Genomic DNA, 27617 nt, shown 5'->3' with positions numbered 1-27617 from the left:
TCATTTAGGTTTTTGCATCTCATGCTAGTTATAGGGTATATTTGTTTGAGAGTCCCCTTTTGATAAGGGAAACGAGCAAGTTTGGCTACAAAATAGCCTTAGCACGCTAGTTCTTCCTTCTAATCCAAGGGAAAATCAAAGTCGTAAAGTTAGGAGTCATTCCCGTACCCGACTTGATGCATTCCCTTAAGGTCATACACTTGCATTCTTTTTATATCACTTCCTCACTCTTTTAGCCACATTTTCTCACTACTTAGATTTTTCTCAATCCATTTTTCTCACCACCTTTTTCCTATCCCTCATTTATTTTTCTACCTCACAAATGGCACTCAAATTGCACTTATACGTATCTAATATCCTATTTTAACCCATTTGCACACACAAACACCTTTATTTTCTCACACTTGCACACTTGCACTTGAGTCCTCACTTGCATTAATCATGACTTCCATGAGAGCTCTCCTTATTGGCCACCACAATTCATGTGGTTGGGACCTAAAAGTCTCATGAGAAACATTTTAGGTTTAGGATTGCATTTTTCCTTCCTTTTCGCATCCATTAGTCATATCCAACATGCGATACATATTTTGGGTAGAAAAATTGGGAAAAGTGGGGCTAAGTCACGCAACTAGCTCTTGCTAGGGTAAGGGAGTGCCTTAGGCTTTGCCTTTGCCTTCTCCCTTATCAAATGTGACCCCCGATCCCTTTCTTTGGTTGCGTAGACCTAAAAGTTCTTTAAAAGGGTTTATTTACTTTTTCGTTCAAAAACAAAAATCATTTTTTGGGTGACTTGGTACACCCTAACTCCGTACCAAGTGGCGACTCCATTTTTTCATCCAAAACCCTTTTTTAAACTTTATTTGGCCGAATCGTCGCATTTTCAAGTCCCATGGCCTTTTATTTTCATTTTTTCGCACACGTTCACATGCACACTACTTTCACACACACCACATCAAAAAGTGGGGCGCGACAGAGGGGCACTGGTGAACAAGACCCCTCGGGCAGCATGGGAGCTAATTGAGGGAATGGTCGAGAATTCACAACAGTTCGGTACGAGAGAGGATGTCCCGATACGCAAGGTAAATGAGGTAGAGACATCTTCTATCTAGCAGCAGTTGACGGAGTTAACCTCGTTTGTTAGGCAACTGGTTGTAGGAAACGCATCTCAGGCCAAGGTGTGTGGAATTTGCACTACTATGGGTCATTCTACAGATATGTGCCCGATAATTCAAGAACAAAGTGCAGAGAAAGTGAACATGGCTGGTCACGCGCCTACGCCAAGAATGCCCTATGAACCGTACTCGAATACGTATAATCTCGGCTGAAGACACCATCCTAACCTCAGCTATGGAGGGAACAGGCAGCCTAACTTTGTGTCAAATAGACAACAAGGGTACCAGCAGCAGTACCAACCCCGACCACCTCCGTCACTAAGTTCTAGTCCATCTTTGGAGAAGATGATGAAACAACTGATGGCTACCACCGTGCAACATCAGCAAAAGACAGACTCCGAACTGCAGAACATAAGAAATCAATTGGAATAGGTACAAGTAATGCAAAATCAGATGAATCAGATGGCAGTGGCAATCAATCACCTGGAATCCCAAGTTTATGAAAAATTGCGTCTCAACCTAAAATTGAACTTGAAGAACGTAAGTGCGATGACTTTAAGGAGCGGAAAGGAAATTCAAGAGCCCGAACTCACGATTCCCAAGGACAAAGATGAGGAAAGGATCGAGAATGAGCTTGAGAAGGAGGACAGCAATGGCCCAAATCAAAAGGTACTTCCTAATCCAGTCATTACAGTTAGAACTAACCCGCCTCCCTTTCCTAGTAAGTTAGAGAAACTGTGGAAGCAGGATAAGGAAAAGGAGATCCTGGAGGTGTTCTGCAAGACAAAGATCAATATTCCCCTGTTAGACGCCATCAATCAAGTGTCGAAGTATACAAAGTTTTTAAGGGACCTATGTGTCAACCGAAAGCAGTTGAGGGGAGATGAAAGGGTCATCGTGGGGGAAAACGTATCAGCAGTTCTCCAAAGGAAACTTCCACCGAAGTACGGGGATTCAGGTAGGTTTACTGTCCCATGTAAGATAGGTAATACTTTGATTAGGAATACCCTGCTGGACTTAGGAGCATCGATCAACGTAATGCCTAAATCTATGTATGTTTCTCTGAACCTCGGTCCATTAAAAGAAATTGAGATAATAATCCAATTAGCTGACCGAACAAATGCATACCCTGATGGGTTGGTTGAGGATGTGCTGGTTAAAGTTAATGAATTGGTATGTCCGGCTGACTTTTATATACTTGACATGGATGATGACCATTCTCCCGACCCTTTACCTTTGCTATTAGGTAGACCATTTTTTAGTACAGCCCAGACAAAAATAATGCTAATAAGGGTACATTGTCTATGAAATTTGACGGAGAACTAGTCCACTTTAATATTTTAGATACAATGAATCATCTTGTTAACTCTCACTCTGGTTTGCTATTCATGCTATTAATCTTTCTGTGCAAGAATTTTTCTGAGTTTACTTGTAGAGGCAAATTCAAATTTACTGAAAACAAGTATAAGGGGATGAAAGCAATGTATGAGGTGAAAAAGAGTAGGAAATTAAGAAAGAAGGCTGCACTTAAAGGCTATTTGGATCCTGGAGGAGGGCCATCGATTACAAAAAAAATTGAGTTACACTCAGATTTAAGAATAATGTTCAATGTCTAGCCAAAAATATTAAAGAAAGGCGCTCATTGGGAGGCAACCCAATTTCTTTTAGTTGTTTGTTTGATTTTGTTTATTAGTTTAAATATGTTTTCCTTGAGTTTGACTGATTTCAGGCTTCAATTCTCGTTTTTGATGATCCGTAGGTATCTCTCTGACATGACGCGCTCGCATCAAGTCGTATGGAGAGCTCATGATCAGAAGGGTTCGGACCCTCATGACGTTCCTACGTCAAGTCGTATGGAGAGCTCATCATCAAAAGGGTTCTAGCCTTCATAACGTGCCCGCATTATTTTCGCGAGAAAGATAAGTTTTCAAACCTCAAGAAATATTTCGCTTTCCTTCTTATCTCTAATTTCGAATTTGGAAAAAAAATTTCTTTAAAAAAATAATAAAATAAAATAAATTTTTTAAAAAAGATAAATAATAAATTAATTCGAAAAAGACAAAAAAAGAATCATTTGTTTAACTGTAGCTTAGATCTGCAAGATGCAAATTAAAAAAAAAATTCTTTCTCTTTTTCTTTTTCCTTCTTTTCCTTCTTTTCTTTTTTTTTTCTTTCTTCTTCTTCTTTCTTCCTCATTTTCTACCATCGTGCGCCACCACTCCAATCTCTCTCACTCCAATCGCGCAACCTCTACCACCAGTCGTCGCATCTACTTCGCGCGCCACCCTCTCTCTCGCATCCATTCCTACTTTTTCCCTCGACAACCAGTGAAGAACTTGGGCGCGTACTTCCACCACATCGGTTTCCCTCTACCGTTCCCGCCTACCTCGTAGCCACTCGAGAGGGAAGTTTCGATGTCCTCTTTGCTTTAATTGCTTTAATTCCTCCATTGAGGACAATGTAGGGTCTAGGTGTGAGGGGGCAGCTGTGCTAGTTTTTCTACTATTTAGTTTTTTAGATGTTTTTGCTTTCGTTTTAGTTTGTTATTTGTCAATCTTTCTTTCTTTTTAGTGATTAGCTCGTATGTGATGCCAAAATTTGATGTTTGATTGTTGTCTCTATTTTTGCTATTGCCAAGTTTTAGTAATAGAAGTGTATCAAGTAGATGTGGTTGAGTCTAAGAATATCTCTATGGTGAATATCGACGACTGTGTGACTTTTATAATTTTTGGTTAACTTTCCTAGACATAGAAAATAACTGTTGGCATTTTCATGTAAATTGGTCCGATTATTAACCTTCGTTCTCCATGTTTGAAAATGAGGCTAGCTGATGCAAATTTACTTTTGATTTTGTGTTATTTTGAATTTTTTGTGTTATTTAGATGTGAATAAGAGTTGACTGTACTCCGCTAGTAGTTACTACCAAGTAATCGGGGATTTTCACCAAAAGTGTCGATTCTCGCGTCAAAAAGTAGTAATTGCTATGAGTGCGTGGTCACATGCGATAGGAACTGAGTAACCGAGCTCTTTCATCTGACAAATGTCGGAGTTCGCGTCCAAAAACTCCAATGGCTAGGGACTAAGTCTTGTGTTACTATTAAAAAAACAGAAAAATAGAAAAACATGAAAAAAGAAGTGAATATTGTGTTACTGTATAATAAAAGTCAGCCTACCGATTTATGGATTTAATGTTGAGATTTTGGTTAATAGTTAGACCATTTGTTGATAAATGTTGTGCGTCATTCCTTCTTCTTAGATTAGTTAACCTGCAATTAAAGGAGTTTGTGGTTTAGAAGCTAATCGCAGTGATGTTTCTTTGATTTTGATCGCTGATGCTTGATATATTTTTCTTGGTATCTTGGCAATATGGTAGGTGGAGCAATAGCTATTGTCAAATATTGGTATTTGTTTACTGTTCTTATGCTTGAGGACAAGAGGGGTTTAGGTGATACGAACCCTAGTAGGTGTTCATGCTCTATCTCTAGATCCAACAAAGATTCATTGGGGGCCAATGAATAGAGTCAAAAACAAGGAATTCACTGATGTGTGCATGGATTGGGGCCCACGCAATGATCCAGTCCGAGTCCCATTAGGCCCAGTCACACGTGCACGGGCCAAGCTCTTCAAAGAATCCCTCCAACCCCTCGTTCGAGTTATCCAAGACCAACACGAAGCCCATAAAGATATTGAAGGCTTAGAAAGAGACAATCAAGTAACTTACACCTTGATCCAAACCCATGAAGAATCAAGTGGGCCTCCTTGTGAGTCGGCCGAGTAGGGCCTTAGTCGTTATTACTTGTTTAGTTGGACTATTTGCTTAGTAGAAGGCATGGGCCAGCCCATCTTGGAGTCAAGATGGCCGACTCCTCTCTTAGGGTTTCTTTAGGGTTTGTGTTACCTTTAGCCTATAAATGGGCTAGCTTTGTAAGACTAAAGGGGGGACATTTTTTATGAATTAAAAATTGAGAGTTTTCTCTTGGCTTCTTTGAAGCAACTTTCAATACCTTAGAGTTGGTCTCGGGAAATTCAAACTGGCTTATCAATTCAAGACCATGTTGGATTGTGGCTCCTTCTATCCTTCTAATCAATCTCGAGTTGTCCTTGATTGGTTTAGAATCCACCAAATTTGTCCATAGCCTAATCAAGATAGATCCTTCCGCTGCCTGTGCAATTCGTTTCTTCAAGAGCGGGAGTTTGGGGATTCGGGTTCGCATCAGTTGGTATCAGAGTTTCGGCTCTTGATCCAGGTTAATATCCTTTTTCTTTTCTTGTTTTACTCATTGTTCTTCTACCAAACCCTACCCAATTAAAAAAAAAATTGCACCTTAGGGTTTGAATCTCCATAGTTTTATTTGTATCTAGTTTCTTGTTGCTCATCGTGTTTGTTTCTTGTACCAAATCTGTCCGTGTCTTATTGATATTGTTTCCATTGTTTGTGTCCGGCAATTATATTGTCAAATCAGTGTGTTAGTCGTGTCCTAGTTGCACAACAAAAAAAAAATCTTGAGTTGCTAGTTTTGGTGCTTTGCCGAAATTCTGTTTGGTGTCTTTCGTTAAATGCTATCCAGATTTGTCGTCGTGTTTTGTGTCTAAATTCTGTTTTGTGTTCGAAATTCTGTTGGGTAGCTGTATCTTGTGTCTTGACCAGAAAGAAAAAAAAAAACATATAGCCACAACTAGGGTTCTTTCTCTTCTTGTTGCAACTAGGGTTTTCCTTCCTTATTGCCGCATCTCAAGTAGTCTTGTTTGTGTGTCGCAACCTGTCCGGATTTCTGGGTTGTTAATTGCTACTGGCTGTGGCCTAGATTGTGGGGAATTCTTGTGGGTATTGTGTATTTTGGTCGTAGGAACAACCTAGCCAAAGTCAAAAAAAAAAAAAAACAAGGGTGTCCCGTACCTTGTTGCCTCTTTGAATCGTTGCTGAAATTGTACGGGACACCCTTGTATTTGCAAAAACAAGGGTGTCCCGTACCTGTTTTGCATTTGCTCCTTGAATATTTGTGTTGCATTTTGCAAATCTTGAATGCCAAAAGCATATTTGGGGAGTTCTTGAACTTCTTGATCAGCCTTCTTGGGATTCTTGAAAATCAGATTTGGAAACTCTTGGGAAAAGCCTTAGGTCTTGGAAAACAAACTTCAATCCTTCTTGGCCAGTTGTGAACCTTGATTCGAAATTTCAATAGTGGGACTGAATCCGGTTTCTTGGGAAAAAAAATTCCTTAGTGAGCTGCAAAGAGAAAAAAAAAAAAAGAAATGAAAGGAAAAAAAAACAGAAAAGAAAACGAGAGAAAAAAAAAGGGGAAAGGTGCGGCCAAGTTTCCAAGTGGTAACCAAGTCCCAACCGTGAGCTATAACCAATCCCAGTCCTCTTGGGATTAGAGGCTGCCAAAAAAAAAAAACCCCATCTACCCAAAGTCCAAATCACCCAAGCACGTTAACAGCCTTCAACCGACCTCACCAGCCCCCACAAGCACTCAAAATAGTTTCCTAAACTAAACCTGACCCGCCACAATCGAGGAAAAGCAAGGAAAGAAGGCCAACACAGTTTCGGATTAGGAAGTTGTTTAGCTTGGGAAATCCTAGTCGGTGGGGATTGGGAGACAAGGCCTAGTGGCCAACAAAGGCTACCAAAAGCTTACCTGTTTGTAGCAGCTGGAAATCATCCAAGAACCACCGCCATTCTTTTCCCAAAATCCCAAAGAAAACCTGGAAATGTCGCCACTACACCGCTACACCTTGGAACGCCCAAACCACCCGCAATTTGAGTCGGTTGAGTATCACTTTGTGACCCAAATTGGCTGGAAATTGAGGACCGATTCTCACGTGATTTGACCTTCCCAAAAGCACCATCTGCCATCCAAAATACTGACCAGAACTCGGTAACAACAGCAGCCCAAAATCCAAGTTTGTCGGGTAGGAGTCTTTCTAGGCTTCCAAAATTTCAGCGTTTGAGTTGTGAGTTGTCTCTTTTGTCGATCATCTAGAGTTGTTTACAACAGTACTTGGGTCATTTAAATCTTTCTAAGTCAGTTTGCTATTATCCTTCAAAATCCATGAACTTCATTGCTACTTTTGTGATTTTTAATTGACTAGTTGGTTGCGATCCTTGAGTAAATTCTAATTTGTTCAAGGAACGTGAATAAGAGGCCTTGAGAAATTTGGTGAGACCATTAGAGTGTTATACGCTTGAATGATACACGAGGGTTGAGTGTACATACGTGAGCTTGTGTGTTGTGAGGAAATCCTTTTCTTTGCTAACCATTTTTGCAGGTCACGTAATCATGCCAAGTGGAGTTGTATCTCACTCATATAATCAAGAATTCTTGGAGAATGAGCCTCTTAAGAGGAGGGGTTCCAAGCAAACTGCTTCCAAGTACTCTAGTTCCATGCAATCTAGTTCACAACATGAGTTTCGTTCACTTCGGGAGGAGATGGAACGTGACCGTGCTTTGTGTGTAAATGAAAGATATAAACGTACTTGTGATGCGTATGAGGAGGACCAAAGACGTTTGCGCCAAGCATCTAAGTCAAGGTCATCCTCAAGCAAACGAGATTCATCTAAGGGGTGTCATGACAAACGAGTCAAGGAATCTAAGAGTTCTCGGATTGAGACAAAGCCTTGTGAACCAAAGAAAGATTTCCGGAGTCGGACTAAAGAATTGGTTGATTCTATGATGGGAGAAATCAGGGAAGTGATGAATTCATACTTTGAGCAACTTAATCAAGTGTCAATTGGTGGTAATAGAGTGGAAAACGGCGGGAGTAATTCGGTCTTAGTGAAGAATAAGGAGGGAGAGTTGGCCATGTTTGCAAAAGTCAAGAGTGCGAACGTTTTGTTTTCTATCAAGCTAACATGTGTTTTGTTTAGTATTTCTTCTTTGGTGCAGATTAAACAAAGTCAAGTAGAGTTGGTCATGGCATGTTCCATTCCAAAGTCACTTGGACACTTTGCGAGTTTCCATGGAGTTTGTCATCTAGGAGTTAAATATCTTTGGTATCAATTCATGGACCAATGTCACTTCGAATCTGTCCGCACCATCAGAGGATTGACTCGAGTTTATCTTAAAGGGGGAATTCCAGATTTTACTTCCCATTCTTTACCTATGGTTCATTCATCCTCTTTGCCTTATTTTGAGCGTATGACTAGTCCTAATTCTTGTCGTCCTTATGTAGATTTTGATGGAAAGTGTAAAGAGCCAGCAATGACTTGTCTAGTTGAATTGGTTGAAGGAAGGGATAATGAAGTGTCAAAGGGAGTTTTCACATTCAAATCTTGTGCTATACCTTCTTACCATTTAGCTAATGATATTCCATTGCTTCTTTATCCAATTGCTGGTTCAAAACAAGATGAAACTTATTTCATTTTTGTAGGTTGTAAAGCTGTCCGAAATTTTCCAGCATTGATTAAAGGAGTACAACCAGATTTTATGCTTGTTCCAGTCAAGTTTGATGTTCCAAAACCAGCAGCAGTCCACGACTTTTCCAGCTTCCATTCATCCATGGTTTCCAACCAATTGATGCTCTTACGTTCTTCGTTGCCATCATCTCCTTGTCTACATAAAGACACGATTGCTGACTCCATCATGTTGCTACCACCGAAAGTTGAGTTTTATGCATCATTGGAGTTCGTGAGCATCAAGAGGTTATCCAAACACCATGCCACTAGGATTGTGATCATCCACGTGTTTCCATCATTATTGCAATTTAAGCGGTCCTACAATTTGAGGACAAATCTATTTAAGAGGAAGGGAATGATACGAACCCTAGTAGGTGTTCATGCTCTATCTCTAGATCCAACAAAGATTCATTGGGGGCCAATGAATAGAGTCAAAAACAAGGAATTCACTGATGTGTGCATGGATCGGAGCCCACGCAATGATCCAGTCCGAGTCCCATAAGGCCCAGTCACACGTGCACGGGCCAAGCTCTTCAAAGAATCCCTCCAACCCCTCGTTCGAGTTATCCAAGACCAACACGAAGCCCATAAAGATATTGAAGGCTTAGAAAGAGACAATCAAGTAACTAACACCTTGATCCAAGCTCATGAAGAATCAAGTGGGCCTCCTTGTGAGTCGGCCGAGTAGGGCCTTAGTCGTTATTACTTGTTTAGTTGGACTATTTGCTTAGTAGAAGGCATGGGCCAGCCCATCTTGGAGTCAAGATGGCCGACTCCTCTCTTAGGGTTTCTTTAGGGTTTGTGTTACCTTTAGCCTATAAATAGCCTAGCTTTGTAAGACTAAAGGGGGGACATTTTTTATGAATTAAAAATTGAGAGTTTTCTCTTGGCTTCTTTGAAGCAACTTTCAATACCTTAGAGTTGGCCTCGGGGATTCAAACTGGCTTATCAATTCAAGACCATGTTGGATTGTGGCGCCTTCTATCCTTCTAATCAATCTCGAGTTGTCCTTGATTGGTTTAGAATCCACCAAATTTGTCCATAGCCTGATCAAAATAGATCCTTCCGCTGCCTGTGCAATTCGTTTCTTCAAGAGCGGGAGCTTGGGGATTCGGGTTCGCATCATTAGGTGTGGGGGGGAATTGATAGGTTACTATTTTATCATTTATTTTATTGTTAATTTCCCCTATTACCTGACTTGATGTGAATCAGTTATTAGACTCTACTCACTTTTCGTAATTTACATTTATTTTAGGGAGTAGAATGAAAATACCACAACCAAGGCTAATTTGACAGTCATCGGAAAAGAATTCAAGTAGCAGGCGTCCAGGGGCATTTTTGAAATATGAGGATGCGACCCTCTTTGGTAACGGCGGAAGACAACATGGAAAGAGGATAAAAAGGCTAGAGTTTTCTTCGGTCTCTTCATGGCCACGGACGCCGGACAGTAGCAGTAGGAACTAGATATTAAATAGCTTTCTATTGACTTTTCTTGGGTAGTTTTTCTTTCTTCGTATGGTAGGACCTCTAGCTTAGCTTTTCTTTTGACTTTTCCTCTTTTCATCTTATTGTGCTTTTGCTTCCATCAGATGTGAAGGCAAAGAAAAGCAATTGGGCATTCTTTGTAATCTTGACTTTTTCTTCATTGCTGAACCGAATTGAATTTTCTCAATTTCGGAGTCAATGGCTGCTACGGTTGCTTCGATCTCCTGTGGGCTTTATTCGTTAAAGATGAACAAAACTCCCTTTTCTAGTCAAGGAACAACTGAGGCTTTGATTCGCCTAAAAATTGTGAGATCGATTTAATTTTATCTTTTTCTTTTATTTATTGATATTCGCATATTCTCTTATTATAGTGTTCATGGTTATTCAATTAATTGATTGTCTTGGATCCAGATAATTAGTTAATTTAGTAATCTATTGTCAAATGGGGCATTAAATCTGTAATTGTTTAATTGCCCTGAAATAGTGACAACTAGCATGATTGGATTTGTGTCAGGGGAATACGCGGGCTAACATAAAATAACCCTGGTAGTGCGTTATTTGGTTAGAACAGGACTCCACTAATACGTAAGACAATTAGAGAATTAAATCTTACGGGCGTACCTATGATTATTTCTCAATTAGAGTAGTGGTTAATGGGTATACCTTAATCACCGACACAGTAAGGAAGGGTTGACTGTCATCGCTTGTTTGGCAGTTATAACCTATTTATTAGTAAATAATTGGAATTGCCTTTGCATTGATGATCAATTAGGTGAACCATTGCTAAAGTTATTTCTTGGCTAGAACTTTAGTTATCATTAATCTGATTTTAGTGACTTGTCGTTTACTTTTTAGTTAGCTATTTGATTTTATTCGAACTGTTTAATCATTGTCATTGCTATAAAAAACCCCCCATTGTTAGTTTGAACTCCAAAAGAGACAAATATCCCCAGTCCCTATGGATTTGACCCTACTTATCACTATCTGCAGAAATTAACTTTTGTTTGAGCAGGTATTTATTATTGCATAGGCTCGACAACCTGTCACTTTAGTATCTCTATGGCAAGTTCAAGGTGCCCCATTTTACTTCCCACTTTGATCATTGTTAATTTTTCAACCACTATTGCTAATATCTTGAGTTGAGTTAATATTTTTACTAACTAATCCTTGAGAAGAGGTAATATATTCATTGTATTGTTTAAATGCAGATTACATAGCATTTGAGAGATTAATGAAGCAAAGAAGACATGATCTTTTCCAAGTTATCAGCTTAAAAGATTAATGTCTTTAGACATGTTTCATTTGTAAAATGCATGAATTTGTTTATATTGTTGTCATATAATTTCTTACTAGATTTATTAGTTAGTGACTTGTTTAAATGGCGAAACTTTCATTTTCTTGAGTTGTAATTAATTACCCGGATCAATAAGAGTACTTTGATTTTTAATTTCAAATTATTTTTTTATTTTCTTAATTTTTTAGTGGCATTTCAAAGTGACAGGAAAGTTTTAAATAGTGGCATTTAAAGTTGTATCAAAACTTAAATTGTTGGCATTCGCAAACACCCAAAAAAAATGACATAGTGGCATCTTCTCATGACACATATCCCTAGTACAATGAAATGTTAAAATGTTATCATAGTAACTCTTTTGTGGCACTTTTCAAGTGTCACTAGACTATAGTGGCAGTGATATTGCCAACACTCGGGGGAAATGCTATTAGATTAAAAATTGTCACTAAAACATACAAAAAGAGGCATTTTTGAGTGTCATTAAATGGTAATTTTCTTGTAGTGATGAGTGATATTCGCATTCCTATGTTAGCCTTTCTAACATTAATCTATTCACTCAATGAAATGCCATCAGCGAATGCAAAAGAGTAATTTGGGAGTTCAAGTATCACTTTCGTATTCCTAATTACATGAATATAATGGTTTTATATGTTTAAGAAGATAACTTTTGAAAATATACGAACTTAATTAGTAGTTTCAACTTCATACATAAAAGATTATATATATTTTGACAGATAAAAATGAAATAATTCATCAAAAAATGTGCTCATTTGAAGACAGTAGCTAGGCTCAAGATAATGGACTCCTCGTTGGACTTGACTTCAGCAGACTCTGTGCGCCTGACAGAATAACAAACAAAATTGATAAACAAATGAGCCAGACTCAGAGACGCTGAAGGTGAAGAGTAACTGCTAAACTGGTGGTGGAGTGAGGAACTCAATGAAACTTTCTCCTTATAATTCCTTGGATTAACCCTTCACTGCACTGAACCTGCTGCGTACTCGAGTCAAGTCCACGAAGGGATCCATCGCCGTGAGCCTATTCAAGTTGTGTTGAGTACTGTGGCTTGAAATCATGCTGGTTAAACTACTTTCAGCAGAACGAAAAAGAAATAGATGGTAAATTTCCTTTGGTAATCTATTACTTAAGATTTTGCAATCTGTGTAGTTTCAAAATAGTCACTTTACTTTCTTCTAGTTTAGGTTAGAGCGAAGCTGCTTTCTGTCCAATTTGACTGCACAAGAGGTAAAGTTTCTTATTTGACATTTCTTAATATCTAAGTACTTTTAATTTCCTTTTCTTTTAAGGCAGGGCAGAAAAGTCGGCAGGCTGCAAATTAAAGTAGGTTGAGGTGATCCAGCCATCATTGCTGTGAATATCCCAAACAAAAAAAATTTACAGCACTTTAGAAAAGTCCAGGTAGTGCCAAGCCTTGGGTTCAAATCATCCCAATAAACTTTTTAGAAAATATGTTTTTTCGACATTTTGTTTGGTGTACAAGAAAGTAGTCTTTTTTTTAAGCATACAAGAAAGTAGTCTTAATTCAACCCTCTTGACATCAAGTCATGAATCCTTGTAAATTGTAGTATGGACCTATGCTTAAGGACAATCTCACATTAGATGTGGCCCTCACATAGGACCAAAATGCTGGTAAGGTTTTTGTTTGCTTTTTAATAATTGGGAGCACATATATTACCCCCAACTGTGTTATATATGGGGCCCGTTTAGATTAGAAGGGTGTAGTGGCACCCACTTCAAATTTTTTAAATTCAAATGTGTAAGATCAAGACCTTCAAGACTTACAAATTACAAGTTTACAACTCAGATAGAAATTTATATCCCTTCAGGTGGTTCCAAGTTAGTTCTAAGCTATTAGTATGACAGTCCAACAATACTTAGTTATGACTTAAACCTTTTTAAACTGGTAGACAATATCAAATATAAAACCATTTGAACTTATAATCCCCCTCTTAAGTAGACAATATCAGCTTGGCTTGGGAGTGCGACTGATTATCTACCCATAAATAAGTTAATCCTTGTTTAGTCTCTTCTCTGCCAGTTGTAGTATCAATTATGTCGGTGTAATATTTCCTCAACCGTAAAGGTACTCGATGAGTATTATTGATGGTTGATGTACAAATTTTGTGTACTATTTTACGTTGAATGATTGCAAAATAGATCCTATAACAAAATATGCCAAACTTTTGGATGAATCTACAACACATACATCAACCTTCTGGACCGAACCTGACCTCTATCTGTATCCATTTTTTTTAGGACAAATAACAAAAAAGCTCTCTGTAGTATAGCTATCTTACAGAAAAATCCCTTGTAGTTTCAAATCACACACGTTGGTACCTCATGATTTAAAATAAAGTGAAAAATTAATGAAAATAGTTAAATTTAGCGTTTGATGTAGACACGTTGGAACTGTGTGTGGTCTTCTAAAAAATAGTTTTTTAAGCCAATTTTGACCTGAAATACCTATTTTCCCCCTCGTACCTTAAAAAAACAACCATGATTCTTCTTCAAATTTGCTCCAAACTTGTAGAAATCGACGATTTTTGCTTATATTATTAGTGATTGAAAGTAATGAATCAAAAACGGTTTATTTTAGGCCATTTTTTGCTTATATTATTAAGGCAGTTCTGTCATTTCACTCAAAACCGTTTGTTTTAACGATTTCCGTCAATGTTTCAAATTACTTCAAATCATGAGGTACCGACACGTATGATTTGAAATCGCAAGGGATTTTTCTGTAAGATAGTTATACCACAGGAGGCTTTTTGTTTTACACTTTTAAAAAAAAAAAACTTTTCCATCAGCAGGGAAGAGGTGCGACTTAAGAAGGGGGAGGGGCAAAGGAATTTGAACCGAGAATCTCTAATTTCTAGAGTTTTGATTTTAACCATTAGACCAAAGCCTCCTCGGCATATGTATCCATGTTTTTATATAAAACTTTTTCTTTCTTATGCAAGTTAATCTACCATAATAACAGCAATCCTTTAACGGGCGAACTTTTACCTACTCTATTATTAGGCCAAGTTATTATGGAATCTACATAGTGATAATTGCATGTGTGTTTCATTCCAAATTGAACATTTTATTTCATTTTCCCTATTTTTCAACAAAATTTACACTAGATTAAAGCATCTTCATTTGGATTGGAAGCATGCACAAATGTTCTTCAATTTAAAAGTATTTTATTTTAATTTTTATTTATTCTTCAAATATGTAATCTCCGTACTTCTTAGATCTGTTATTTGATATTGGTGTATGATTGATAATGTAACTTCTGTTATTAGTGCAAATTTTAACAAAATTATGATGAGTGTTTTTAGATGGGAGATTATTTGAAATAATTATTATAATACTTTTTATGATGTGATGTATGTGAGATAAAAAAAAAAGTTATTAGGAACATACAAAGTTGATTGAAAATTATAATTGTGATGCAAGTAAAATAATATTTGATAAAAAAATTGCTATTCAAACACACATTATTTTTATTGTGAGTTGAGCTTGGGCTTACCAAAGTCCAGCTCAAAAATCTCAATTGACACACCTAATCATGAGACCATTTAAGTGCTATTGATTGCTAAAACTGACTTGATGCCATGCTGGTTTAATTTAACACTACTTTTTCGAAAACAGAGGAAAAAGAAGAAAAGAAAAAAAAAGTATATTTCTTTCCGATAGTAAGATATTTAAAAGAAAAAGTCTATTTTGCAACATAATTTCCCTGTAGTTTCAAAAAGTCTCTTCACTTTTGTTTGCGAGTATATCGAGCTAAGCTATTTAGCTTTTTGTTCAACTCGACTACACAAAAAATACAATTTGTTTTTCTATTTTCTCAAAATATTTTAACAGGAGATGAATGGGATTTAAGAAATAGGAAAGAAGAAGGAGGATCTCAACTTAACTATTCGACCAAGTTCTCTTCAGCAATACAACTTGTTATTACTCATTACGAATTTATTATTATTTTTAGTTATTTTCATTTCCTTTTCTTTTAGAGTAGGGCGGCTGCGATGGCACTGTCATGGCGGCAAATTGAAGCACGCCAGTGGCACTATCAACTATCCCACCAAATGCCAACCCCGGCCACCACCGTCTGTCCGTATTAGCGATTATGATGTTAAATGCATTATTGGCACTAGCAGCCTGCCGTGTTCAATTTAAGCCACCAACAAGGAGGGGACTGATTTATAAAAGATTCCTCTTTCCAGATAACTAAAAATTCCACTTGGAGTTAATTCTATGTTGCACCGTTTAACTATAGTTGAATACCTAGTTTGGTACCTAAACTTGAAAATGAGATACTTTTATAGCTAAAACATAAAATCTATTGAATTTAAGTAAAATTTGTCACACTTTAGTTCTAAAAATATATATAAAAAAAAAAGTATCCTACTTATGAATAAAATTTGTTCTACTTTAGTTCTTAAAACATAAGATGCATCTCGCTTAAATATAAAATATGTCCTATTTCCGTCAACCATTTTACTTAAGCAGACAAATTTTATTTTTTAAGGAATAAAGTATTCCACTTTAAAATTTAGAAATTAAAGTGAAAATACAAATATAGTTGAAGAGTGAAAATTGGAATTAGCCGTTGCTCTTGTGATTTGAAGTGTCTAGTCTTCACGTATCATAATCAATTGATAGAAACCTTAAACAATGCTCCCAACGTAAGTCCGAATGATCAGTGTGCTAATTCCCATTGCTCTAACCTTATCATCACATCTTGAAATTATAAGAGATATCCCCTAGGGGCTACCTTTTTTGCAAGATAATCACCTGCAGGGTCCTTCTGAGGGTTTCTGCAACCTTGTAATAGATATCTGTTCCTATATTCACCTTCTAATTATTCTTTTATTCGCCCAACTTATACCCCAAATGAACATCAAGTACAAAACAAATGGAGCAATTAATATATGAGAGAGATAGGATCCAAGAGAAACACACTGGAAATCATGGAAATAACTTGAACTTTGCCCTAATATGAGAAGGGTGATTTGATTATCCAATACCCCATTTAAATGGTGAGTTTTTTAGTTGTTTGTATAAAATTTTGTTGTAATTTACTGTAAAATTTGTGAAAAAACTTATGTATAGTTAGGTATTTAAGAAATGTATAAAAAAAACTTTCTTTTCTTCAAATTTTTTTCTTTTTCTTTCTCTCTTCCCCCCCCCCCCAATTCTCCCTCCTTCCTCTTCCCTCCTCCCTCCCACACCACAACCACTACTCTACTCCCTCCACTGTCGACCACTACCACCATTCCACGCCCTCTGCCATCGGTGCCAGCCAACTCCATCCCCACCTCCTTTTTTTAATCTTCTCTCCTTCTTCTTCCCCCTCCCTCCCTTTCCTTCTCCCTCTCCTTCTCCCTCTTTTCTCCTCCTCCTTCCTTTCCTTCTCCTACGACCCCCTCCTCCTTCCCTACTGGTCATGTGACCGGTAGGGGAAGAGGAGGGGACAGGTCCAGTGAAGGGAGACGGAGAAGAGAGGATGGTAGGGGAAGGGAGGAGAAGAGAGGAGGAAGAGGGAGGAAGGGAGGAGGAAAGGGAGCGAGACAAAGAGAAAGGAAAGAAAGAAAGAAGGAGAGAGGGAGAGAGATAGAGGCACTGGCGGTGATGCTAGTGCCTATCGGCATAGGCCGATTGTAGATATGGTGATGGATCTAGGTGTGGGGAGGAAGAAAAAGAAAGAAAAGAAGGAAAAAAAAATTTGTCTATTTTTAGTTATTTTGAGCTATGTTTTTTAAAAATTTTGGTAAGTTTTTTAAGATTCATCTAAAATTTTTAAAAGCTTGTAGAAGAAAAACTACTTAAAAAACTTAGGTGCCAAATAGGTCCCATATTATGTCGATACACTTATGCTCTGTTTGGTTAAACTTGGCCTAGAAAAAAAGTTAGAAATAAAAAAATTATACGGTTTTTAATCAAATTTTTAGAATGTTGCATACTATCTTCTGCCAATCATTCATTTACGAGATCATGTCAGCTAAACTTTTTCAACTGTAGGCAAGATGATAACTGAGGTATCCCACATCGATTTGAGAAAGGGAAGGGAATGGGTTTAAAGTTTGAGTCCAATGGCTATCTTGTAATTTGGGTTAATCATTTACTTGTGCCACTCCTTGGACCTGAGTCATGATGGTTGGTATCAAAGCGAACCACGTAAAGAGCTAAGTGTTGTGTGGGGCTAAGTACTACTACGTTCGACGGAAGTCACCTCTAGATCCAATATCAATTTTGCTAGGACTTCAAAGTATTGAAGGTGGGGAGAATAAGGTATTCCATATCAATTTGAGAAAGGGAAGGGAAGGGAATGAGTTTAAAGCTTGGATCCAATAGCTATCTTGTAATTTGGGTTAACTATTTTGATTCAGTGAATTTCGATCCAAAAATTACTTGGACCAATCCTTGGACCCGAGTTGTGATAATGACTATTATGAAAAATACTCCATTCACTACAAGAAAATTGTTCATCAGTGACAACACAAAATCATCACAGAACATACAAATATCGTCACAAATACCTTTTATTGACGACTTTTTGATCGTCACAAAGTCGTCACTAAATCCCCGTCGGTAAAAGTAAACAGTGACGACCTAAAATGTCGTCACTAAATAGTTCTCATTAGTGACGACTTTAAGTAGAGCATTTTTGAGGTCGTCACTAAATAGTTGTCATTAGTGACGACAATCTGGAAGTGTTTTATTGACGAATTGACCTTTTGTCAAAAATGCTCTACTTAAGGTCGTCACTAAAAAGCACCGAAAGCCATTGTATATAACTATTTTACTGACAACAATTGTCGTCACAAATGTAACTTAGATTTAGTGACAGTCTCTGTTGTGACAAGGAGTTTTTATTTTCTATTTTGTGACAACTTTTTTTTGTCATTAGATAATTTCATAATAGCTTAATAGTCATAATTTGGCCTGTAATCATTGCTAAATCATTGATTTTAAACAAACCATACAAATAAACATGAACGATTGATAACCAAAAGTATTTGCATTAGATTACATGGTAATAATATAGCATTCTCAAATGCCAAATTCAAGTGTACATTGCCCAACTAATGCCTACAAAAATAACATTTGTCCAAAATATCACTTGTACATAAGGTACATTTACAAAAGCAATCATAGTTTAAGAAATTGAAGAACATCTAAATGAATCACTCCATGAGCAAAAGGCAATTTTGTCTTCAACATTCTTCAACCATAACCATAGATATCTTCCAAAAACTAGTATGAATAGCATTTATCTGTCATAAAAGAGTAAAAGAAATAGGTAAGGGGAGGAGTACAATAATAAAGAACAAGTAATGAGACTTAGATTATTAAGACAAAAATTACAATTCATCACTACAAAATGTTGTCACTAATAACTTTTTTTTTTAGTGATCAGTGACGACAACAAAAAGTCGTCCGTAAATAGGCCAAGCAATAGTGATGATGTTCTTAATGTCGTCACTATTGTGTGTTCTAAACACTCCCGCGCTCTTGCTAAAACTTGGCGGGAATTTACTAGTGTCACAAATGAGTTGGCTCCCATTAGAGGTTTGTGACGAGTTAGAAAGTCATCAATAAAGGATCCACTTTTGTGACAACTTTTTTTCGTCACAGAGAAAAGTTATCACTGATGACCAATTTTCTTGTAGTGATTGATGCATATCATGAAAATTGAAAGGTACAGTGACTAAGGATCTATTCGGCACCATATAAATGATTTTCACTGGGAAACTAATTTCATTGGAAGTCATCTTTTGGAAAAAAATTTCTTCTTTTCTTTCTAATTTTCATGTGTTCGGTTCCTTCTAGAAAATACCCGTCTTGATGAATAATTAATTCAGTTCGTCACCATATCAACCACTCTTATGCAAAACATTTTAACTGGAATTATTTAGCTTGTAACCGGAATTATTTACGCACACTTATGCAAAACATTTTACCAAGAGATATCATTTTCTGTGGTTTTAAATGAGTTAAAAAGCACAAATTGAGGAAACATTTTCTAAAAAATTTTTTCAATTCAAACAAACAGACCCTTAAATGCTCAACTATGCAGTATTAATCATGTCAAAACTTTTCCCCTCTCAAATATTTAGCAAGCCACTGTGGCTCTTGCACTTGTATAAATACTGCTGCCAAGGTTCTTGAGCTATCTCACATCAACATTTTGGTTTTAGTATCTCTTCACTCAGCCTTACATAGCCGAATTCTACTGTGGCATAAGTATTATGGACTTGCTCAAGCTCCTCTACTTTCTCACACTTGTTTCTGTGAGTGTGTGTGTATATATATATTTCAAAGTTACAGGCTATCTTAATTTTTAACTTCGTGATAATTTGCTTGCATTTTGGGCAGCCTGGAAACTTAATTGCTGATATATTCTTTTTGGGTATCGTGAAATTTATACCAGACAGGAGTTGGAGCAAAGCATGCAGATCTCGAAGTTTATTGGAAATCCAAGCTTCCAACCAGTCCGATGCCCAAAGCTGTCAGAGATATCGTACGCAATGGTTTGTCCGAGAAGTGCTCCTTTCCAATCTTTATTATTTATTCCGCTTCTTCTATTGCTTGCTAAATTTCCTGTTTGTTTCCCCAAGATTTCAAGGGTTTTAATAGATACTAAACCAATTTCAAAAGCTAAAGAATTTTGAGAAAATTTACACCACAAATTTATAGTTTCACTAAAGGGAAAACCAAAAAAAAAAATCACAAAATTATGCTGACAAACACAATAAATCTGGTCTTTATACTTCAATTTTCCCATTCAACGACCAATAATGAAATGAGTAAAAGAGTTAAGGGTTTGTCCAACGAGAGTGGACATTCATTAAGATTGAGTTAATCTATTAACTTTTTTTAAAAAATAAAGTTAAGTTTAGGGATGGGCTTAAATGTAAAAGAGTATAACAACTGTTAGTAGTATATATATAATAAATGGGGTGCCGATTAGGTATCTGTTAGAAAAATCTAATATTTAATTATAAAAAAAAAGAATTTGGCTAAATGTTTTATAATTATTTCATATTCATGCACTGTGTAAAAGCTTTTACCGACAAAATGAGTAAAATATCTTGAATTTTACATAATCATGCACAAGTGATTGTCTACACTGCATTTAGTTCAGAAGATCATACAAATATAGTGGTCCAGCAGATGTCACAACTCACAACCATTCCCAATACTTGCCACAATTAGAGGGTCTAAGCTGTAAAAAAATTTAGATATATTTTATATAAATTTAAAGTCATACCTCACAAAACTGTGAAGCTTTTCTATTTAAAAATGTTAAATTTGGTCCCTCAAAATATTTGGTATTTCATCTTGTTGCTCATCAATTAACTACAGGAAAGCCCCCGGGAGGTGCCAGTTTCAGCGTAAGACCAGACAGAATCCCGTTGAGAATATATAGATTCACTGCGCATTATAGTCCTACTGAAGACCAACTCCATTATCACCAAAAAGTAACAGCTTTCTTCTTGAAAAAGGACCTCCATCGCGGCTCAAGCGTGAATATGCAGTTCATTGAATCAGTGAATGATACTCCGGCCTTCCTACCCCGCCAGGTGGCTGATTCCACTCCCTTCTCATCCAAATCTGTTCCTGAAATTTTGAATAAATTCTCAGTGAACCCACATTCAGCCCAATCCGAAGCTATCAAGAAAACCATAGCAGAATGCGAGGAGCCTGCAATTGAAGGGGAAGACAAGTACTGTGCGACATCTCTCGAGTCGATGGTCGATTTCACTACTTCAAAGCTGGGCAAAAATGTTCTAGCATTTTCAAATGAAGCACCAAAAAATGCAGGAAAAATCCAAAAATATGGTATTGTGGATGTTTCCAAGTTGAACAATGATAAAGCAATCGTTGATGATGAATTGGTTGCTTGTCACAAGCAAAACTATGTCTACGCGGTTTTTTACTGCCACAGCTTCCAGAACATCGATGCTTATATGGTTAACTTGGTTGGTGCTGATGGAGCAAAAGTCAAGGCTGTGGTTGTTTGTCACAAGGACACATCTTCATGGGACCCCAGGCATTTGGCTTTTCAACTGCTCAAGGTGAAGCCTGGAGCTGTTCCAATCTGCCATTTCCTTCCCGGGGATCACATTGTCTGGGTTCCAAAGCACTAAATATTCCGCAGCAGCAGCTTGTTGATATCCCACGAGTGATCAATATTTGTCGCTTTGATGTTTTGTGTGTGGTCTTCTGCAGCCTGGGACTTCTATTAATTATCTTGCCATAATGGAATAAATCCTTTGTTTAGTCTCGTTTCTTCTGGTTGTATTAATTATCAATTATGTCAGTGTAATATTCTCCAAATGTAAAGGTACTACTACTAGGGGAATCGAGTATTTTTAATGGTTCAGTTGTATGTGTTTGATCTGTATATCTACTATTTTACGTTGTGTACGATCATCAACATATCAAACTTCTGATGAATCTACGTCAAATATATCAACTCTCCCAGACCAACCCTGAACTCACCTACCGGTTTTCAGATCATGTAAGTACCAGTCAGGCTGTGCTAAATTATCTTTTTGCAGAAAGTTGACTTGCCTGTTATTAACGAAACTTACCACCGAACTAACAAAAACAAAACCCTTCAGAAGTGGTTCCCGACATGAATACTACAAGATGATCGTGAACCCATGAAATTCTTTTCAAGCTTATCAATTGAGAAATTGAGTTTCCTTATCAAAAACTTTTTATCTTTTTTGGTAAATAAAGATGCATGGATAAATTAAAAGGAGTGTGTAACTATCTGGGGGAAGGGGGGATACGAAAGCAGGGCATAAGGAATAATTGACAAATGTTCCGCTGGGTTTGAGAGGTTTGATTGATTGTATCGTAATTCGTAATTAAAAAAAATGAAAGTGAATGAAGTTACCATAATATTATAAATATGTATATAAATTATCAAGATACAAAGAAGTATGAAAGAAAATTGAAGAACCTACGCCCTCGCTAGTAGTCCAGCGGTAAGCGAGCTTTTAAGAATTCTTAAGGTCCTGGGTTTGAATCTTATCTTATATTTAAACCCCTGTGACTCGCCCAGGGTCGCTGCGTGAGGCCGTGGCGCACTCTTCCGATTTGATGTGCCGACTCGGATCCTAAGAGTTCGAGTCAGGCATGTTCCGGGTTACCAAAAAAAATAAAAAATAAATTGAAGAACCTGATTTCCCCATCAAACTGAATCTTTTACTGGGGCAATAATTGCTCGATTTATGTGAATAATTCGGATTGAATAATGACCTCATTCTCGATCAAACCGGTTGAACTACTCAATCAGCTCCGAATTAAAAAAACACTGACAGTATTCCCCGAAGTACAGCCATAATTGAAACCATAAATAATAGAGGGGACAAATAGACGAGATTCTTCTTTGCTCACCTAAGATACAAATTGGAGACCACATGTGATTTGGACCAATAGATGTAGACATTTGGAATGTCTGCGTCTTCACGGTATACTAGCCAATTTGACAAAACCCTAAGGCTCTGTTTGGATTGAAGGAAAGGAGAGAATTCTAATACAAAAGAAAAGGAGAGTAGAGAAAACCAAAATCCATTCATTTTGTATGGATTAAGAAAGGAAATGAAAAGAAACTATCATGCATTAGTTACAATTTTATTCATAATTTAAAAGTCTAATTCATAAACACATAAAAGATTTTTTAGAAAATTTTAAAAATTTAATTAATCTTGATAACCTTTAAATTACTTAAATCATCTTTAAAAGACATACCTTCGGATATCTTTTGATTACATCCATAGTTGTAATTTTTAAAATTGTAGTACATTTCTGAACTTTTTTCTCTCAAAATTTTATCTACGTTTGTTTACTATCCTCCTTAGAACCTAAAAGTGTTTTCAAGCAATCTAAAAGGCAAAATTAGTCAAGAAGAATAATTTAAAAGACACAAACAAAAACAAGACATTTAACACAAGATAAAAAACTCAATAAGCCACTAAGTACAACAAACAAAAAACTTGACAAAATAAATACAAGAAAAACAAGTAAAAATATCTAAACTAATAAAATTGTTCTTAGTATTGATATTGAACCAAATCTTTCATGACAACGGTGTGATAAACTTAGTGAGGTTCTACCATGCACTAATTTTAATAAAAGCTAAACACCTTGTTTTCTATAAGTATACAGATTGTTTATCGAATATAGAGGATATGAGGTGTCGATTTCATAGGAAAGATTGTGAATTACCAATAATTTTTAAATTTCTTTATTATTTAGACTATCACAAATACAAGAAAATTAAATCTACACTACAAACATAAAATAACAGTACCAAAAATGACAATAGAAAGCTCTTAGGGTTATAGAATTCTTTACTTCTCTTACAGGTGAAATTATCAATTAATTAAATGTTATTATCTTGACTAGTTATGGCATAATTTTCTAATACATGTGAAATCTACTCTCGTAGTAAATCGACTATACTTATAGTTAATCCATATCTACTCTTGTGTTATGAAATTAACTACAATCTCCTTTTTTCTATGAAATTACATGGAACAAACCATCAAAATCACAAAAGTGTGTCCCTACTCTCGTGAGTGTATTTCCTAAGTTTAGCATTTCTTTGAACTAGTATTAAATTTCAATTCTCATGCAAATTTAACACCTTGAAATTATCACAACTAATGGCTAGTTAATCATTGATTACAAAAGCAAAAGTGCTAAATAATTTACTCAAAATAATAGTATCAAGTAACCAAGGAAACGTCACAAACAAGATATAAAAAATTTATCCATAATTCAAAGCATTAACTTAACGAAACATGAAGAAAATGAAAGAGAAGACCATGCTTGTATTATAACTGAATATGAAATCAAATACAAAAAAGAAAGTTAAAATAACCAAGAAAAGTTGAGATTGCAAAAGGTGTTTCTTGATGATGATTGTACTCTCCTCCAAGCCACAATTACGTCTTATCAATCGTTGAAGTGCATAAAAAGAGAACCCTTCAAAAAACAAGTTGAGCAAGTTGCATTTTCTTAGTAAAAAATTTCAGTTGGCTAACACTTGGAGGAAACTCAGTCGGTTACAAGGCCAGTTATGAAGTTGAAATTTTCATAGTAAAAGTTGATACATTCTACCCAGCAGCTGGCTTAGGAACTGGCTAAGTAAACCATGGCCGGTTCCTCCTCCCCGTTTCACGACAATTTCCAATTTCTTCACTTGACTTGGCGACTAAGTTCTTTCGAATCTTTTTCCCTTTTCCCTATAAAAACAACCAGACTAAACAAGTAAAAGGGATAAAAATTCTATCATTAATCAACAATACTCAAACATCAACTTTTAAGATAATATCAACTTCAATTCTTGATTTCAGGTAAAAAGAGATTAAAAATCCTTAAAATAGCCACAAATATATTATAAATTAGGCACTTATCACAAAGGTTTGGTCAAGTGGCACTCTTCTGTCCTAATTACCCAGCTGGTTCTGTCTCACAATACCCAAACGATTCAAGCATTGAATAACTAAATCCAGGGATACTTGCATACGAGCCAACTAGGTCCTTTGTTCGGTCTTCTCATGCTTCAATATCCAAGCACTCATTTTGAATTTGGATATCAGTTTGTGGGCCAAAAGATTCATCTCCGAATTTGTTACTAGACATTGGTATAACTCACAAATAGGCGAAATCCTACTCTGATGCCAACTAATGCGAAAGTGAGTGGTAAGAATTGTTTTACGAACAATTCTCAAAAAAACTAAGGGAATGATTCATGGTCAAACCCCGAAAATTTATATGAACCTTAAAACTTGAAGGAAGTTGAGAGCAATTGGTAGAAACCAAGGAAATTTCATAATAATTGATAAAAGTCTGAATAAAAAAGCCCTTGTACGACCCTACATATAAATTAGAAGTTCTAAATTGAAAAAAAAAAATGAAATTCCATAAAAAAAAAAAGAAAAAAAGGAATGAGTCCCTCTTGTAGGTGGTTACTTTCTCTCTCTACGTAGGGAACAAACTTCACCTTTTGTAGGTGTGTGAACTTGCTTTTTCAAATTTAAATTTTCCGTACTTTCTTAGTTCAATTTACAAAAAACAAATACATTTCAATACAAATTGATGCTATTCTTCCATCTTGATCCACATTGATGGTTGCTCCAATGGTGAATTCGAGGGAATAATTTGATAATCATGATGTTGTCGTCCCTTTTCTACTTGAGTCATCGGTTGTGGCTTCTGCGAGCTGAGTTCCCAAGCTGGATTTGAGCTCTGCTGAGCTTGCTCTCTGGCTTTCAACTTCCAGCTCGATCGTAATTTCTACTTTCAGACTCTTTCTCCATCGATCTAAGTTCTGCTTTCAGGTGACAATTTCCTTTGCAGTAGTAGTAGCTTCTTGTTGTCTTTCCAGTTTTTCCTAATCCTTCTGTTGTGCTGTTTGATCGGCTGTTTTTGTCATTTTTGTTTCTTCGTCTGGTCTTTTGACAGGGGTCGAGCCTGTGCAATAATAAATACCTATTCGAGAAAAATATAGATTTTGTATATAGCGGTGAGTAGGGTCGAATCCACAGGGACTGGGGATAATTCGTTTCTTCTAGAGTTCAAAGTATGGGGGATTGTTGGATTAAATGCTAACTAAATAAATTAAATGCAGAAAATAAATAAAAGAAATAATTATTGGAGAAACTCTAGTCAAGGGTACACTTCAAAAATGGTTCATGTACTGATCATCGATTCACAGATAATTCCACATTTATTAATAGATTAGTTATAGTTGTCATGCACGCGATAAACAACCAACCTTTCCTTAGTTTCTCGATAGTCAAGGTACGACCGTTAACTATTTCTCTAACCCGAAAACAACCCTACGTACAACCGTAGGATTTAATTTGTAGATTGCATTAATAATTAGAAAGGCCCAATCCTAACTAACAAACACGCTACGAGGGTTTGTTTAATTAGATCGTATGTTTCCCTGACATAAACCCAATTACGCCAGTTGCTACTGAGATAGAGATAACGAACAATTACGGATTCAATTACCCCTAACTAGCAAATAGCCTACGTGAATAATTAAATATTGCGCATCTATTCAATCATACACGATAGCTATAACAACAATTTAAAGCGGAAAACATACAAATACCAATAAATGAAGGAAACAATTAAAATAATTTTGATCTCACAGTTATTGTTGAACCAAATCTTCAGTTGTCCATTGACTAGAAATAAGAACTTAGTTCTCCATTAATGGAGAACAAGCCGTGCAAAGCAATTGAGAGAAGGTTGACCGAAGCTTTTTCATCGTTTCTTTTCCTCTCCCCAAAAGCCGGCTAAGGAGTCAGAATAAAAAGATAGGAATTGTCCCCCGAAAAAGAAGACGTATGACCGCTAGAAAAAGGAAACTCAAGCTAGTCTAATTCATACGTGATTCTGGCTTTGTTTCTATTGGCCGCCGAAAAGAAAGGTAAGCTTCCAAGTCCTTGAAGCTTTGTAGGATGAGAGTTTTTATCCTCTACATCTCTGCGGCCCACGAGTCTTGTGATTTCCTAGTTTGAAGCCAGCTATTCCACTCATTCTACGAAGCTTTCCACGTGCACATAATCCCGAAGGTCCGGCCAAGAAGGCTGGAGTTAGGCGTGGGCATACCTACTCATCAAGAAGTTCTCTGAAATTTGATTTTAAGCACTTTTCATTCTTTCTCCTGAAATAAGCACAAAATACCAAATATAAGTAGAATCTGACGATTAAAATAATATTTGGCTAAAATCAGGGGGAGAATAATTATAAATTTAACAACAAATTATGACCTATCATCTTTGTTGCTTCTTTTGCTTTTCGTAGCCTCTATTTCTGTTTGGTCAGGATACGAGTAGTGTTCACTTGGTCTGTTTAGTTGGGGATTTACTGGTATTGATTCAGGATGACTGAGGATCTGGATGAAATTTTGAGGAAATTTGCTTTGACGGAGAAGGAGGCGGAGGGTGTAGAGTTAGATAGTAATGATCTGGCTCAAGGAGTAGTTGATTGTTAATTGAGCATTATTGGTAGGGTGGTGGGGGAGAAGACTGCAAACATTACTGGTATAAAGAGCTTTACAAATAATATGTGGTTGTTTGCCAGAAATCTAAGAGTTGTTGAGATAGGGGTTAATATGTTTCAGTTTAGCTTCAGTAATAAACAAGAAATGGATAGGGTGCTGAGGGGTAGGCCTTGGGTTTATGACAATTTGCCTTTGGTAGTGTTACCGTGGGAGGAGGGGGTAGAACTGAACCTTGAGGCTTTTAATAGGACTTGGATTTGGGTCCAGCTGTGGAATTTACCT

At 36.6% G+C, this 27617-nt stretch overlaps 2 protein-coding genes across 2 annotated transcripts in view; one reads left to right on the top strand and one right to left on the bottom strand.

The window, feature by feature from the left end:
- Window positions 1–27617, bottom strand: part of LOC113703152 (BURP domain-containing protein 6-like) — a 95974-nt gene that overhangs the window by 60113 nt on the left and 8244 nt on the right. The gene's annotated exons all lie outside the window — the stretch shown is intronic.
- On the top strand, window positions 19424–21701 carry LOC113706388 (BURP domain protein RD22-like). The gene is made up of 3 exons (XM_027228293.2): window positions 19424–19584; window positions 19725–19824; window positions 20660–21701. Exons 1-3 carry the CDS (start codon window positions 19543–19545, stop codon window positions 21442–21444), a joined length of 927 nt encoding a protein of 308 aa, XP_027084094.1. The 5' UTR covers window positions 19424–19542; the 3' UTR covers window positions 21445–21701.

This window comes from Coffea arabica, chromosome 8c (genome assembly GCF_036785885.1).
Source record: "Coffea arabica cultivar ET-39 chromosome 8c, Coffea Arabica ET-39 HiFi, whole genome shotgun sequence".
Lineage (NCBI taxonomy): Eukaryota > Viridiplantae > Streptophyta > Magnoliopsida > Gentianales > Rubiaceae > Coffea > Coffea arabica.
The sequence above is the reverse complement of the archived record's forward strand: the minus strand, read 5'-3'. Positions and strand labels throughout refer to the sequence as shown.